The sequence below is a fragment of the Dipodomys spectabilis genome, unplaced genomic scaffold (genome assembly GCF_019054845.1).
Source record: "Dipodomys spectabilis isolate Male_0828 unplaced genomic scaffold, ASM1905484v1 ptg000140l, whole genome shotgun sequence".
Taxonomy (NCBI): Eukaryota; Metazoa; Chordata; class Mammalia; order Rodentia; family Heteromyidae; genus Dipodomys; species Dipodomys spectabilis.
Window position 1 is genome coordinate 33,985,144 of NW_024870817.1, and position 16,015 is coordinate 34,001,158.

At 42.0% G+C, this 16,015-nt stretch overlaps 1 protein-coding gene across 4 annotated transcripts in view; it reads right to left on the reverse strand.

Annotated features, from left to right (window-relative positions):
• The window catches only part of Kif2a (kinesin family member 2A), a 60,427-nt gene extending 44,735 nt beyond the window's left edge, over positions 1-15,692 (reverse strand). For 2 of the 4 annotated variants that reach the window (XM_042690699.1, XM_042690698.1), the window contains exon 1: positions 15,349-15,692. In XM_042690699.1, the coding sequence (XP_042546633.1) occupies positions 15,349-15,412 (64 nt within the window). In that variant the 5' untranslated portion in view covers positions 15,413-15,692. The remainder of the gene's footprint in view (positions 1-15,348) is intronic. The other 2 variants (XM_042690696.1, XM_042690697.1) reach the window with 2 other exon arrangements.
• Positions 15,693-16,015: the final 323 nt, after the last annotated feature.

Below are 16,015 nucleotides of genomic sequence, written 5' to 3' on the forward strand. Positions count from 1 at the left end.
GTCAGGATGGGAAAATCTGGGAGACAATAAGGAAGGAGGTTAACATCTTTCCAATAAGATTTTTAAAAATTTAAACTTTTTTTATAAATGAAAAGACTTCACTAACTACTCAGTTAATGGCCATATATCATAGCTTTGCCAACTACTTCAAGGCAATTGATACTTTGATTCTATGATCAACTTTGTTCCTAGATGTCACAGGCTAGTAAGAGGAGAGAGACAGCACCCAGGCCCAGAGTTCAAGCCCCATGACCAAAAAAAAAAAAAAATACATATATATATATATATATATATATATATATCTTGTCCACTAAAGCTATTGAAGGTATATATATAATATATAATTATACATTATATTATTATTAGATTATATACTATATATTATGTCATATATTACATAATATATGACATATTATAATATTCTATTATATTAATATATATTATAACATATATATTATATGTTATATATGTAATATATATATTATATATACCTTCAATAGCTTTAGTGGAACAAGGAGCCATTAGAGAAGGATATAAATAACATTTCAGCTGACATTGTGCTGTTGCTATTTAGTAAATCCCTGGGGAATGTGACTTTGCCAAACATAGAGACCTTTCCATTTTAGCTTAATCATACTTCATATGTTACTGTTTATGATTAAATTTAAAATCTCTAGCATTTTCTTAGACTTTAAACATAAAGCTGTAATTCAGAAACTACAGGAGAAAAGGGAAGGATACTGCTCAGATTTTTCATGAAGAAAACACAACTTGAAAAATGGGACTAATTTTATTTGGACTGCACACAAATACAAATTTTCACTCTTACCTCATTCTCAGTCTAGTTTTTAAGAAGAACTGATACTGTTCAATTCCTCTGGTTTTAACAGAGAAATTTTAGATCTGATAGGATACTCTGTAGTGATGACTGAACTACACTGTACATTAATGATGTGGGTAGAAACATCAGTTAGAAGAGATAATTGTACAGCTCTTCAAAGTTCCATTTGGCATTTGAATAAGGTAATAAGAAAAGATAATGAGCCGGTGCTAGTGGCTCAAGCCTGTAATCCTAGCTACTCAGGAGGCTGAGATCTGAGGATCAACGTTCAAAGCCAGCGGGGGCAGGAAAGTCTGAGACTCTTTATCTCCAATAAACCACTCCAATAAACCAGATGTGGTACTGTGGCTCAAGTGGTAGAGCCCTAGCCTTGAGCTGAAGAGCTGAGAGACAACACTCAGACTCAGAGATCAAGCCCCAAAACCCACACACACACACAAAAAGATATAAACCATTAAATAATTTAGTTTCCTGGGTCTATTTTCATATCTGGTAGTTGAGATAAGAGGAAAAATTTTGAAAGGTTCAAAAACAAAGTTCCAAACAAAAAAGAACTAATTATGCTATTATATTACTGATTCTAAGAGAACTAGTGAAAACCCACACATAGCACTAAAAATTCACTTTATTAACTAAATTCACTTTATTTACTACCTAGATATTTTATGTAAGGTTTATTGGCCAAATAAAATCTCAATATTTACAAACTTTAAAGAATTCATATACGTATATTTTCTTGTGTAATAGAAAAGATCTGGTACTTAGAATACCACAATATTTTACACTGGGTTTTTCGTTTTTGTTTTTGGATTTTTTTTGTGGGTCGTGGGGCCTGAACTCTGGGCCTGGGCGCTGCCCTTCAGCAATTCAGCTCAAGGTTAGTGCTCTACCACTTGAGCCACAGCACCACTTCTGGCGTTTTCTGCGTATCTGGTGCTGAAGAATCAAATCCAAGGCCTCATGCATGCAAGGCAAGGACTCTACCACTGAGCCACCTTCCCAGCCCTTACATTGGTGTTTTCAAAGCCATACATTGTTGATAGCCCGACATTCTGAAGAATTGCCTTTCAAAACTGTTGTGCCAAATATATCAAGCAATGCTAACTGCTCCCTAGTTTAGATTTTAATTTACTCAAAAAGTACAATAGGATATTCTATTTCCAGTCCCTAGTTTCTTTTATGTTCAAGCAGGTAAATTCACAAAGAGAAGGTTAAGATTAATGGATGCCAGAGGTTAGACCTAAAGAGGAACATATTTACATATGTCTACATTACAGGGACAAACATTTTCAGCAGCTTTGTTCTAATAAACAAAAAAAAAAAAATTGATTTGTATCCTGAAAGGAGAAATGGGTGGCTGAGGGATGGGCAACCACAGGCATGAGACTTTTCAATTGTAATGCCTTTTGATACATAATTGCTGAGCTTGGGATTCTTATTTGTATTCAAAGCAGGTTACTGAATTTAAAAAACTAAAGTACATTATGTGCAAGAACGTACTTAGTTATATAATTCTTGATGTATGGAGATAAACTACACAAACCATTCTTTTCGAATAAATATCAAAACATCTAAGTACTGGTGGCTTCAGCCTGTAATCCTAGCTACTCAGGAGACTGAGATCTGACGATCACAACTCAAACCCAGCCTGAGCAGTGAAGTGTGTGAGACTCATATCAAATTAACCACAAAAAGACAGAAGCAGCCAGGCATGCATGGTGGCTCATGCCTGTAATCTTAGCTACTCAGAAGGCTGAGATCTGAGGATCACAGTTCAAAGCCAGCCCTGCCAGTAAAATCCATGAGACTCTTATCTCCAATTAAATACCAAAAACCTGGAGGTGGCGCTGTGGCTCAAGTGGTAGAGCGCTAGCCTTGAGCTGAATTGCTCAGGGACAGCGCCCAGGCCCACAGTTCAAGCCCTGCAACCGACCAAAAAAAAAAAAAAAAAAGACAGAAGTAAAGCTATGGCTCAATTGGCAGTGCTAGTCTTGAGCACAAAAGTTCAGGGACAGCACTCAGCCCCAGAGTTCAAGCTCCAGACTGGCAAAAAAAAAAGTCAGAACTAGAACAGAGTAGTAAAAGAATAGTGCTGTTAGTTCAAAGTGGTTCAAACAGGAACTTAATAATTAAAAAGTATGTAAAGAAGATAAAAAAAAATGGAGGGGTGAGGTTCACTGGAATATATTGTATAAGTGTAAATAAAATCTACCTGTAAAATGTTAGTTAATAATAAACAAACGAATGAAACAAAAACAAAGAATAGAAAGGAAAGGGGAGAAGGGGAAGATCTATGTAGAGGACCTCTGCTAGGCAGTAGGGATATAGTAGAACTTGAGTGTAACCAGACAGATCTGGTGATCTCATAATCATTTTGACAGAATTCAGGAGATTTCAAACTATCTCATGATCATTTTGACACAATACACGAGATTCCAAGTCTAGAAATCAAGGAAGAATGGAATACTGAACAAAGGCCAAAACAGAAACAGCAGTTAGCAAGTATTCTAAAAGAGAGTTCAGTAAGTCTGGACTAATAACAAAATAGCACTAGTCTTTTCTATCAAAGTGATCCCTTCTTTTCTGTCAGTTCTATGGGAATTGTTTTGCCAAGTAGTTGGCCTTATCATTGTATTTTAGTTACATGCTATTCCTTTTACACTTCAATTAAAAAATCCTGTTACAAACTCATTGAATTTTGGGCTGGAAAGGTGGCTCAGTGGTACAGTGCATGCATGCCTTGCATGCATGAGGCCCTGGGTTCGATTCCTCAGCACCACATAAGCAAAAAGAACCGGAAGTGGCTCTGTGACTCAGTGGTCAAGCGCTAGCCTTGAGCTGAAGAGCTGAGGGACAGCGCCCAGGCCCAGAGTTCAGGCCCCATGACTGACCGCCTCCCGCCCCCCCCAAAAAAACTCATTGAATTTTAGTTACAGCCTGTTCCTGTTAGTTAAACCACATCCTGTTGTAGATTGTGAACCTGAGCTTGGCCAATCTGAGCAAGAGTGTGGCAGGAGATAAAACCTGTTTCTTCTGCTTACCTACCTGTTTTTTGGCTGCTGGTGCACCCTCCTGCAGAAGTAAACTCTAAGTTTGAAGAGCCTTGTAAGTGTTGCTTCTTCAGCAAAGATATCTAATACTAGGCCTGATCAAAGTTATAGTAACAGAGGTGGAAAAAGTATATGAGAAAGTACTTGAGAACCCTTCATGATAGGATATAAAATTAAGAGAAAATATGAGTCAATAAGATGCCTGCCTGGGTTTCAGAGTTAGGTAATAGGGTGAATGAAAGGTATTAAAGTGATCTGGGGATAGACCATGTTGAATTTGAGTTCACAGGATATTTAAGTGGAAGTATTCAGTAATTTATCAGGTATACAAACAATACAAGTCTCTACAGCCACCCTACCTTATACTTCGGGGAAATACCTGAGGTATTTCAATTCTAAAAGAAAGAAGCATTTGTAAGCAGTAAGGCCTGATGGATATGATGGATAACAAGAAAGAAAATTCAATTTACTCTTTTTTTGTTTTTTGAAATGCTGGTGTTTGAATTCAGGGCTTCACCCTAGGAGAGACAATTCTACCACTGAGCCACACCCTTAGTCCTTTTTTATATTGGGCATTTTTTTGTAGGCTTCCTATTATAACTATGATGACAGGTATATACCACCATACCCAGATTCTACTGAGATAGAGTCTCACAGACTTTTGTACCAAGGCTGGCTTATAACAGGTCATCTGATCTCAGCAGCCCATGTAGTCAGGATGTCAGGTACTACCACTACGGCCAGCTATGGGCTGAGGAGTCTTGCTAACTCTTCCACTTGGGCTAGCTTCCCAAATTCAGTAACTAGTATTTCAGATGTGAGTCCAGTCATATCTTACTTTTAATAGAATCCTAATACTATGTATGGTTAAAAGCAATGTATCACTTTTAATAAAACTATGGGCTGGGAAGGTGGCTCAGTGGTAGAGCGCTTGCCTTGCATGCCTGAGTCCGAGTTCGATTCCTCAGCACCACATAAGCAAAAAGAAAAAAGCCGGAAGTGGCGCTGTGGCTCAAGTGGTAGAGCACTAGCCTTGAGCTGAAGAGCTGAGGGACAGCGCCCAGGCCCAGAGTTCAGGCCCCACGACTGGACCCAAAAAATAAAAAAATAAAAAATAAATAAAACTACAACACAAATAGAACGTAAAGAAAAACCTATATATTCATCATCATTAACAGTCAACTTCCATTGTGAGCTATCATTGAACAAGTAAAAATACAACCCATATGTAATCTCAAAAGAACAAATTTAATAAAAATAAAGAGCAGAGCAGAGGGCTGGTGGCTCAAGCCTGGAATCCTAGCTCCTCAGGAGGTTAATAGATGTGGATGGAGGTTTGAAGACAGCCTGGCCAGCAAAGTCACTGAGACACCAACTCCAATTAACAAGAATAAAAAACTAAGCTGGAGGTGTGGCTTAAATGGTAAAGCATTAGCCTAGAGTAAAAAAAGAAAAAAGTGATAATGAAAGACCCTGAATTCAAGCCATAAATTCACATATACGAGCGCACATGTATGTATACGCGCATGCATATGCATGCACATAAGCATATACAACCAGTACATCTGGAGACTCCCAAATTGATACTGTAACCTAACACTTTCCCAACAATGCTGCTGCTCAACTAACAAGAAGCCTTCTTTGATGTGATAATCTATCTTCCTTGTCTACAGACTTGTGAGCAGAAGGGCTTAAACTCAGGCAATGGCAAAAATGACTGGAGAACACAAGAATCATTATTCTTTGTGTTTGTTTTTTCTTGTAGTGCTGGGAATAAAACCCAGGACCATGACTATGCTAGGCAAGCTTTCTCAATGAGTTCCATCTCCAGAACTAGATTTTCTTTTACAAAAGATATTTTAGAGGCATATAGAATATATACTGAGTACAACAGCTATTTGATATCTTGTAAGCAACAGATGGAAGGATACATAACAGTCATCAGCAAATACTACCTGGGTTAATTAAAAAAACACCCTATAACAAACTATATCCCACAAAAAAAGCATTACATAATAACTTATTTGATTTCCAAAGCATAAAGAACCATAGTATATGTACTCAAAGGAAGAATGTAGGACTTTGGGGGGTGTGAGGGGGAAGGCCATATCAGGCCAGGCATTGGTGGGTCACACCAGTAATCCTAGCTACTCACAAGGCTGATATCTGAGGATCCCAGTTTGAGGCCAGACTGAGCAAAAAAGTCCCATGAGATTCTTATCTCCAATTAACCTATCAAAAAGCCAAAGTAGGGCTGGGAAGGTGGCTCAGTGGTAGAGTGCTTGCTTTACATGTATGGGCCCTGGGTTCAATTCCTCAGCACTACATAAGCAGAAAAAAAGCTGGAAGTGGCACTGTGGCTCAAGTGGTAGAGCACTAGCCTTGAGCTGAAGAGCTGAGGGGCAGTTGCCCAGGCCCAGAGTTCAAACCCATGACTGACCAAAAAAATAGCCACAAGTAGAGCTGTGGCTCAAGTTGTACAGCACTAGTCTAGAGAGAAAAAGCCAAGAAATAATGAGCGGACCTAAATTCAATCCAAGTGTTGGCTCAAAAATAAAAATGAATCATGTCAAGTACATCAAAACCCTTACACTGGCTAATAAACTCCATATGACAATAATAAGAGAACAAAATTTACCTTTAATTACATGGTTGATCCTCATTTTTTTTTGGTAGTGGGGCTTGAACTCTGGGCTAGGGCACTGCCCCTAAACTCTTCAGTTCAAGGTGAGCCCACCCTACCACTTGAGCCCCAAGGCCACTTCTGGTTTTCTGGTGGTTTATTGGAGATTAATATTCTCATGGACTTTCCTGACTGGGCTGGCTTTGAACTGTGATCCTCAGATCTCAGCCTCCTAAGTAGCTAAGATTGCAGCATGAGTTACCATCACCTGGCTGATCTTCATTCTTAATATGCATAAATTCTTATCATTAATAAATTGGTCAATTATTTTTAGGGGTTTTGGGGTAATGGAGATTGAACTTAAGAACTTCATATATGCTAGGGAAGCATATGTGTGTGTGTGTATATATACATAGAGAGAGAGAGAGAGAGAGAGAAAGAGAGAGAGAGAGAGAGAGTCCCCATTCTAAAAACAAAATTAAGTGGCACATACAGAGATAACCTATCTCCCCCAGCACAGTCTCCCTCACTATCACAGTCAGGTATATTTGTTACAACTGATAAAGCTACACTGACACATCATTATCACCCAGTCCCTAGCTTAGTGATGTCTTAGTGACTGACACCTCTATAACTTTTGACAAATGTATAATGACATGTATCTTTATACTCAACAATATGTATATACAGAATATATATACAGAATTTCACTGCCTCCAAATTCTCTGTGCTCTGACTATTCATTCCTCATCTGTTAAAGTCCTAAAATGCAAATAGTTGTTAAGAGAGTCTAACCACTGAAATGAAATTTAGAATCCCTTTTACAAGGGAAGAGGGAAAATGGGCCAAAAATAAGAGCAAAGAAAAAGCAAAGGAGAAGAGCCATTTTTGGACAAAGAAGGCATAGGGAAATTGTACTAGGTCTAGGCATTGATAACCCAGGGTCTGGTACATGCTAAACGCATGCCATTTTAGCTACACTCAGCTCCCAGCTCCATCTCAAGAATCAAAACACTTCATCTCTTAAAGAATTAGAGCCAGATTCTGTAAGTACTATTTTTCCTTTCCATTCTGTTCCAGGAATTCTGAGTGTTGGCTCAATCTTAAGTCAAAAGTTAGTTTCAATAAATTTGTGCTGCATGTAAACATTTGAAGTGTCTTATACCTACAACTTACTTTTAAGATATTAGTGGCAAAAAGCAGCCTAAACTGGATGGTCTCTTTAATATAATATTCACGAATACAATTAGCTTATCTTTATTCAGCACAAGTGATACATTGCCATATAACCTTTTGCACTGTTCTGCATCTCATCTGCTCCTAATGATTGTTCACCTCTATACTGATACTGACTCAATCTTACCCAACCTACTCTATTTTCAGTACTACTCTCCCTCTAATCCATCACTAATCACTGGCTAACTCCTACTGCTGCTTTTAGGAGATTAAGTCCTGTATTGGTTTCCAAGTGTCCTGGAAATTAATTCCAAGATCATTACCATTGTTTTCAAGTCTTAACAAGGTACATAAGATTATCCTTCTTCCCTTATTTTCTATATCTCTCACCTTTTTTTTGGGGGGGGGGGGGGGGTCCGGTTCTGGGACCTGAACTCTGGGCCTGGGCGCTGTCCCTCAGCTCTTCAGCTCAAGGCTAGCGCTCTACCACTTGAGCCACAGCAACACTTCCGGCTTTTTTCTTTTTGTTTATGTGGTGCTGAGGAATCGAACCCAGGGCCTCAGGCATGCCAGGCAAGCGCTCTACCACTGAGCCACCTTCCCAGCCCCCTCTCACCTTTTTATATTTTTTCTTTTTCTTTTTGCCAGTCCTTGGGCTTCAACTCGGGGGCCTAGGCACATTCTTGAGCTTCTTTTTGCTCAAGGCTAGCACCACTTCCAGGTTTTTCTATTTATGTGATACTGAAGAATTGAACCCAGGGCTTCATGCATGCTAGGCAAGCACTCTACCACTAAACCACATTCCCAGTCTCTTCTTTTCTGAATCACCACCTGACAGTCCTTTATTTGCAGCTCAGGAACTTCCTTCCAAGTTGGACCACAAGCCCACTATTTACACTTCATTTTCCATGAGAAATCTTGTTAGGTCACTCCACTAGAAGATGTTATTTTTTCTAAAATAATGGATCACAATGCTGGCTCATACTGGAATCTGTATAAAGTTATCCTACTCAGGAACTAACTACATCAGAGTAATCACAGTTCAAAGCCAGCCAGGAGAAAAAGTTTGTCAGACCCATCTCAACTAACATTGAGTATGGTGGTGTGCCCCTGTCATCTGAACTATGAGAAAAGCTAAAATTAGGAGAAGCAAAGTTCCAAGACATTCAGAGCAAAAAAAGTTCATCAGCCCACATCTCAAAAAAGGAAGCTGGGTGTGGTAGTGTATGCACATCTCAAAAAAAGAAGCTGGGTGTGGTGGTGTATGCTTATCACCCCAGCTAGACAGAACATAAAAAGGAAGGCTGTAGTCTCTGCTAGCCCTACAGATAAAGTTGATCCTATCTCAAAAATAATCAAAGCAAAAAGGGCTGGAGGCTTGTCTTAAGCAGAAGTGCCATAATAACTAGGAGACCTTGAGTTCAAATCCTAGTGCTGCCCAACCCAAAGTGACAACAGATTTGGCCAAACATTAGTATGAAATACAGACACTATATCTGTAAGGATGAGAACATAATTGCTGGCCAAGAATTCTGATCATTCAGAAAATTGTCCCATATGTATCATCTCCTAATCCTATCCCTGTAAAGAATCTGACCTAGGTGTGACTAGAGAAAATGGGTCTAGGACTTCCATCCTATTATGGACTTTACACACACACACACACACACACACACAATTTAAATAGACACAGATTTTAACATTAGTTAAAAAAAACTGAGCTGGGCAATAGTGGCTCACGCCTATAATCCTAGCTACTCAGGAGGCTGAGATCTGAGGATCATGGTTCAAAGCTAGCCTAGGCAGGAAACTCGGTGAGACTCTTATCTCCAATAAACCACTAGAAAACCAGAAATGGTACTGTGGCTCAAGCGGTAGAGTGCTCGCCTTGAGCTGAAGAGCTGAGGGGTAGCGCCCAAGCCCAGAATTCAAGCCCCACAATGGGGGGGGGGGGGGGGTAGACTGACACAGAAAAAGTGGCACACAGCCTTTCCCTAGAAATCTATTAGAAGAATCAAGTGGCTAGACAATGAATACAGACTCCTGGCTTTCTGTGATACTACTTGAAGCAACAAATGAATGGCTACTGAAAAGAACTTTTCAAAAAGCCTTAAGATTCCTGAATGTTAACCTTTATAATTGATAAAATGTCAGAGTAATTTGATTTTGCCATTCTGGCAAATTTAAGCTATGTATAAATTGGTAGTACTCTGGACTTTTTCCATAGTAGTAGTAGTAGTAATAGTAGTGAGAATTTTATTACAGGGACTTGTGTTTCAAAAAGAGAATGAATATATACAAGTACATATACAAAGTATAAGCAAACCAACAACTGAAAACATCTGCTAACACTTAAGAAAGCTAAGTGAAAGGATTTAGGCTTTGACCCAGGATTTGCCTCTATGAACAATGTAATCTTTGCAAATAATCCAACCTCAAATTTTGCACCTGTAAAATTATGAATCTGCTAACTTTCTGTCATGTTTACTTTGTAAGATTTCTGTGAGGATCCAATTTGAAAATGTTTAGAAACACCTGGAAAACTATGGCTAAACAAATATGGAATCATAATCATCCCAATCACCATGGAAAAGGTAATATTAAAGTCTCCCCCCATTTATCCTACTCCTACATTACTCATAAAATGGCAACTGAAGAATAAGTGTAATACATGTGACTCATTTTTTATTACCTAAGTTTGGAGTCTACACTTCAGAAACCTATATAACATGTAAAAATGAACTAGTAGAATAAAAATGTGGCAAAGTGTGCAAAGAACTAGGCCATTTAAAATCTTTCCTTCATTAAGCTCCAAAATTCATGATAGATCCTTTGAAATCTTCAATTTCTTCTAGTTTTCAAATGCTTTAATTGTGCTCATCCCCACCATCTCTCTCACCTCCCAGGTTCAATTAAGAAATAGTTTCCTCCTATAATTTTAGGTCTGGTAACATTCTAGTAACTATACTGTGTAAGGGATCATTACAAAGTGACTCTATAATACTGCTCTGTGGTGCCTTTCCCATGAGTGAGAAGCAATTTCCTACATCTTTATCAGATGGTAGAAAACTGCATATGGTTCTGAAATAATTTCTCCCTGTGATGATTACTGAATTATAGACAGGAGCTTTCTACACTATATAAGGCAAGTTCCTGAACATTACTGCCAAGCTAAATAATGACTCGGGACTCAGTTTCCACATTTATAAAAATGAGAAATAATCAAAAGGAATTTTTTTTTCTGGCTGAAATAGTCTTAAGCTTCCCTTCAGGTTAGGAGCCATGGGTGACAATGTTGTCAGACACCTTGTATTCATATTGTAGAATGGAAACTTCTTTGTACAACTGCTTAAAGAGAATGAAAAAAAAGAAAGAAAAAAAAAGATTCCCTTCAAAAGATCACATATATTAACACTGTGACTAAAAGATCCCGAAGACCAACATCCTATTAGTGGTAGCTTTCAAATACTCAATATTTATTGTCTCTCCCCCTGTCCCCAAAGAATCACAGCTACCACACAACTGGCAAAAATGTTTTCACAGTGCAGATTTTTTTTAAAGAATCCCAACCAGCTGGGGCTGGTGACTCAGGCCTATAATCCTAGCTACTCAGGAAGCTGAGATCTGAAGATCTTGGTTCAAAGCCAGCCTGGGCAGTAAAGTCTGTGAGACTCTCATCTCCAATTAACCACCAGAAAAACAGAAGTGGCACTGTGGCTCAAGCTGAAGAGCTCAAGGACAGCATCCAAGCCAAGAGTGCAAGCCCCACAACCAACAACAGCAGCAACAACAAAAAGAATCCCAACAAAGGCTATCAAGCTACATAACTCTTAGAAGATTGTAGTCTTTAGAATCACTGTGTTCTAAAATGAACCTAAATCAGAAAGACAGTAGCAAAATACATGGGAGAAAATATATCTAAGTGGCTATTTGCAGAAATCAGTCCTACTTTACACCAGCTTATCTCCCTGTGACTGTATGTAACCTACAGAATTCAAATTAAACTCCTCCTACTTCTAACCTTAAAATACTAGAAAAAAACTAGACTGGCTTTAACAGATCACTCCAATTCAATCAATTCCGGTGATCCTGAACTAAGAAGCCATCAGAAAAGGAGTCCACAGTAAGAAGGGGAATGATCACAGATAGAAGAGTGTCACTGTCTGGAAAGAGTTCATCTGAATGGTTAATTAAAATGTTTAAAAGCCAAAAATTTAATAGTGATTAATTCTCAACTGCGGGTACAGTTGGTGAGGGAAAGCATAGATTAATTCAAGGAATATAAGAGCCTGTTAAATATTTTATTCACATAAAATACTTACTCTGTTTGATGCACAATACAGTAGTCAGACATTTCTCCATTGCATTTTTTATACCACACATTCTCCCAGTACAGTGTGAAAATATATTAAGATTTATATACCCAAAATGGATGACTAAGGAATTCAGAAGCCTATGGCTCATCTGGTTTTAATCATCAGTGTGGACCAACTGGGATTAATATTACTGAAGGGTCTTGAAAGGCAGGAGTAAGCCTGTTTTGCCTCATCCTTTTGTTTTTGGAATGTGTGTGCCAAGGCTGAGGCTTGAACTCAGGGCCTTATGCTCTTGTTTGGTTTCTTCCCTCAAGGCTGGTGTTCCACCAATTGAACCACACCTCCACTTCGGGCTTTTTGCTGGAGATTAAAAAGTCTCACATATTTTACTTCAAAATCCAATCCTTGGGGCACTAGTGACTCACATCTGCAATCCTGGCTACTCAGGAGGCTGAGATCTAAGAATCACGGTTCAAAGCCAGCATGGGTAGTCAAGTCCATGAGTCTCTTATCTCCAATAAATCACCAAAAAACAGGAAGTGGCACTGTGACTCAAGTGGTAGAGCACTAGCCTTGAGCTGAAGAGCTTTAGGACAGTGCCCAGGACCAGATTTCAAGTCCCATCACCTACCAAAAATCAAACAAAAATAAATAAAACAATCCTCGGATCTCAAGCCTTCTGACTGACTAGGATTACAGGCATGAGCCACTATCATTCAGACTCAAAATATATTTTTATTAATATATGAGTATCAATGATTGGGGGAAAAAGGCATGAAAATCTGAAACAGATGGGGAAAGCTCAGCATTACAATACAAGCAGAAAAACATCAAGTCACCAGTTAACAGCAAGCAGTCTAAAGTGGCCCTTCTTTACCTTTCTCAAAACACTCCATATTGTTCATTCAACTACAAAAGTTTTTATTTCTTACAATGACCACTAGTGTTTTTTGTTGTTGTTTTTGGGGGGGGTCTGGTCGTGGGCCCTGAACTCTGCACTGTCCCTCAGATCTTCAGCTCAATGTTAGCGCTCTACCACTTGAGCCATAGTGCCACCTCCGGCTTTTTTCTTTTTGCTTATGTGGTGCTGGGGAATCGAACCCAGGGCCTCAGGCACGCAAGGCAAACACTCTACCACTGAGCCACCTTCCCAGCCCCTGACCACTAGTGTTTTATCCAATACAAATCTGTTACAGAAATGAGAGGAAGCAGAACAGCTTCTTTAAAGGGGGAAAGGGGGTGAGGGAGTCTTCCTAGACATCAATTTCAACTGTGAAAGACTATCATCTAATGCAATTATTCCTTTAAGTTACTACTTCTGCCTTTCAACAACTTCATTTAGAATCTAAGCTACTTAATTCCATACACTTGTAGCATAGTGCACTGGAATGACTACCATTATTTCATATAAGAAACTGCTTCTGAAATGCAGTTTTGGACACATAGCTCTTGTATGTTTGGTAATTCTAGGATAGGCTGAAAGTAAAGGCTGAATGAATATTAGAAGTCTTTATGTTAGAAGTACCAAAATTACTTCAAGTCCAATATATTTAAATAAAAGATACTGGCTCAGAAAAGTTTTTAATATACTCTTTGAACGTTGACTTACAAGATTGCAAAGAATTTACATTTTACTGTACCTCAAGTCGTAAAAATCTTTTGTTGGTAAACAGGAGAGCCTATGGTCACTTAAAAATAAAATGGCATTAAAAGGACTCTTTCAAGACAGTAATCTGAAGAGAAAACACAAAAGGAACTCCAAGTAAAAGAGCATTCTTCTTTTCACTAGTCTTACTGGAAACTTCTTGGGGGGGGGGGGTCCTGTCGAGGGGCCTGAACTCTGCGTCTGGGTGCTGTCCCTCAGCTCTTCAGCTCAAGGCTAGCGCTCTAACACTTGCGCCAAGGCGCCACTTCCGGCTTTTTGCTTATGTGGTGCTGAGGAATCGAACCCAGGGCCTCAGGCATGCAAGGCAAGTGCTCTAGCACTGAGCCACCTTCCCAGCCCCCTTACTGGAAACTTCTGAAGCTGTAGGTGGCATATTTATCTTTTCATACACAAGATACTGCTTCCAGCTGTTACCACGAATTTTCTCAACTACAGCAAAGGAAAAAAAAAGCATTTTATAAAGGAAGGATGTTCTGATATATTATGGATAACAAGGAATGCGCGTGTCAATCAACTAATATAACTTGGTCAAACTTGGTAGGAACCAAGAGGGTGCGGATGTGAAGACACCTACGATGTATTACTAATTAGCCTAAAGGAAGAATAAGTCGTACATTTTAAAAGCTGGGTCTAGCAGAGATGGGAGACAAGGACACGTTCAACCCCTATATATTTATGTGTTACACACCTCTAGCTCTTTCAATACGAAGATCGAAAAAAATGACATAACTGCACCTCTCTCCCTCTATGCATTTTCTCCTTTACACTATAAATGACTTCCATATCCCCAAGCTGGTGATATAAATCATTTCTCCCAAGAGGAACCCACAGAAACATACATAAACGCAAGGTTCTTTAAAAAAAAATAATAATAAAGCGTTTTCAGCTCGCCTTCCACTTTTCTGTTACCTCCCCAGAATGTGTGAAAATATCAACATCCGGTCGCCGGCCCCCGCCCTCGGGAGGCCCGCGTGGACTCCGTTCATCTCCTTCCCATTCAAGAGTCGTCACCTTGGAGAAGCTGCCCCGACATTTCTTCCCCGGGCTCCCCACCCCTATTCACGCCGCATTCTCCGCATCCTTCACCCCAGGAAGGGATTAGTAAAAAAGAAAAAAAAGCAAGCAGCGTGCTAGGGGGAAACGCCGCTCCAGAGGCCTGACAACCAACCCCACCCGGCGGGGCCTCCGCCGGGCCAGGCTTCCCTGAGAGCTGCGACCGAGGGTCTCCACGCGCCCCCAGCCCCCACCCCGGAGGAGACCCGACGGGTACAAGGCCGAGGCCGGGCGGCGCGCGCGGCGGGGACCAGCCCTAACGAAGCCCGCTCCCCCCCCCCCCCCAGGGAGGACGGAGGCCTCGGGAGGAGCGACGGTCCCCCCACGACTCCCCGCCCCGAGCCTCCAGACACCCCGCAAGGTCCGGCCGCGACACCCGGGCTGGGTCCGCGCCCGACCTCCCCCCCCCCCCCCCCCGCCCCGCGGCCCGGCCCTCGCACTGCAGCGGCTCCGGGCGGACCCCACGCCGACCTCGCCGCACACTCGCCACACACAAAAGCGCCGCGGCGGCCGCCGCCTTCCGCCCCCACGGCCCGCGGAGCAATCAGCGAGGCGGCCGGCGGCTGCGTCCCCGCGGCTCGCAGCCGTACACGGGCCTGGGCGGGCCGGGCGTCGCGGCTCACCATCACTGCGCTTGATCTCCACGTAAATCCCGATCTGGATCTTGCCGAAGTTGGCCGTTGCCATCACCTCATCTGGAGCGGCGGCTGCGGGCCGAGGGAGGGGGACCGGAGGGCGGAAAAGGCGGGGAGGGGGCGGGGTGGGCGCGGGAGGGGGAGCGGTGGCCCGCGGCCGCGCCGGCCCGGGAGGCAGCGTGAACGCGAGCGGGGCGGCGAAGGAGAAGCAGCCGGGAAGCGGGCGGAGGCCCCGGGACTGGCAGGCGGGCGAGAGGATGAGCACTGCGGGGCGTCGGGGTGAAGCGAGGGCCGGGGCCGTGAGGCGGCGCGGGAGAGAGTGGGAGGGCCCGCGCGCCGCCCGCCCGGGAGCCGACGCTGGGAGAGAGGCGCCGCGCGCCTGCGCAGAACACACGACCGGCGCCTTCCTCTCCGCCCGCCGCCTCCTGGCCTCCTCGGGGCGACCCCGCCCCGGCGCGGAGCGCGCGCGCTCTCTGTCCCCGCCGCGCCCGCCGCGCGTTTGATTCCGACGCGCGGCCTGGAAGACGCGGGAAACGGCGCGGCGCGCCCTCGTGCTCTTGTCTCCCGTGAATCGACGCGGCATTTTGGAGTGAATCGCGGGGAGGAGCTGCGTGATTTCTGGGCCTTCCGAGGGGACGGATTTAGGGGCCTGCCT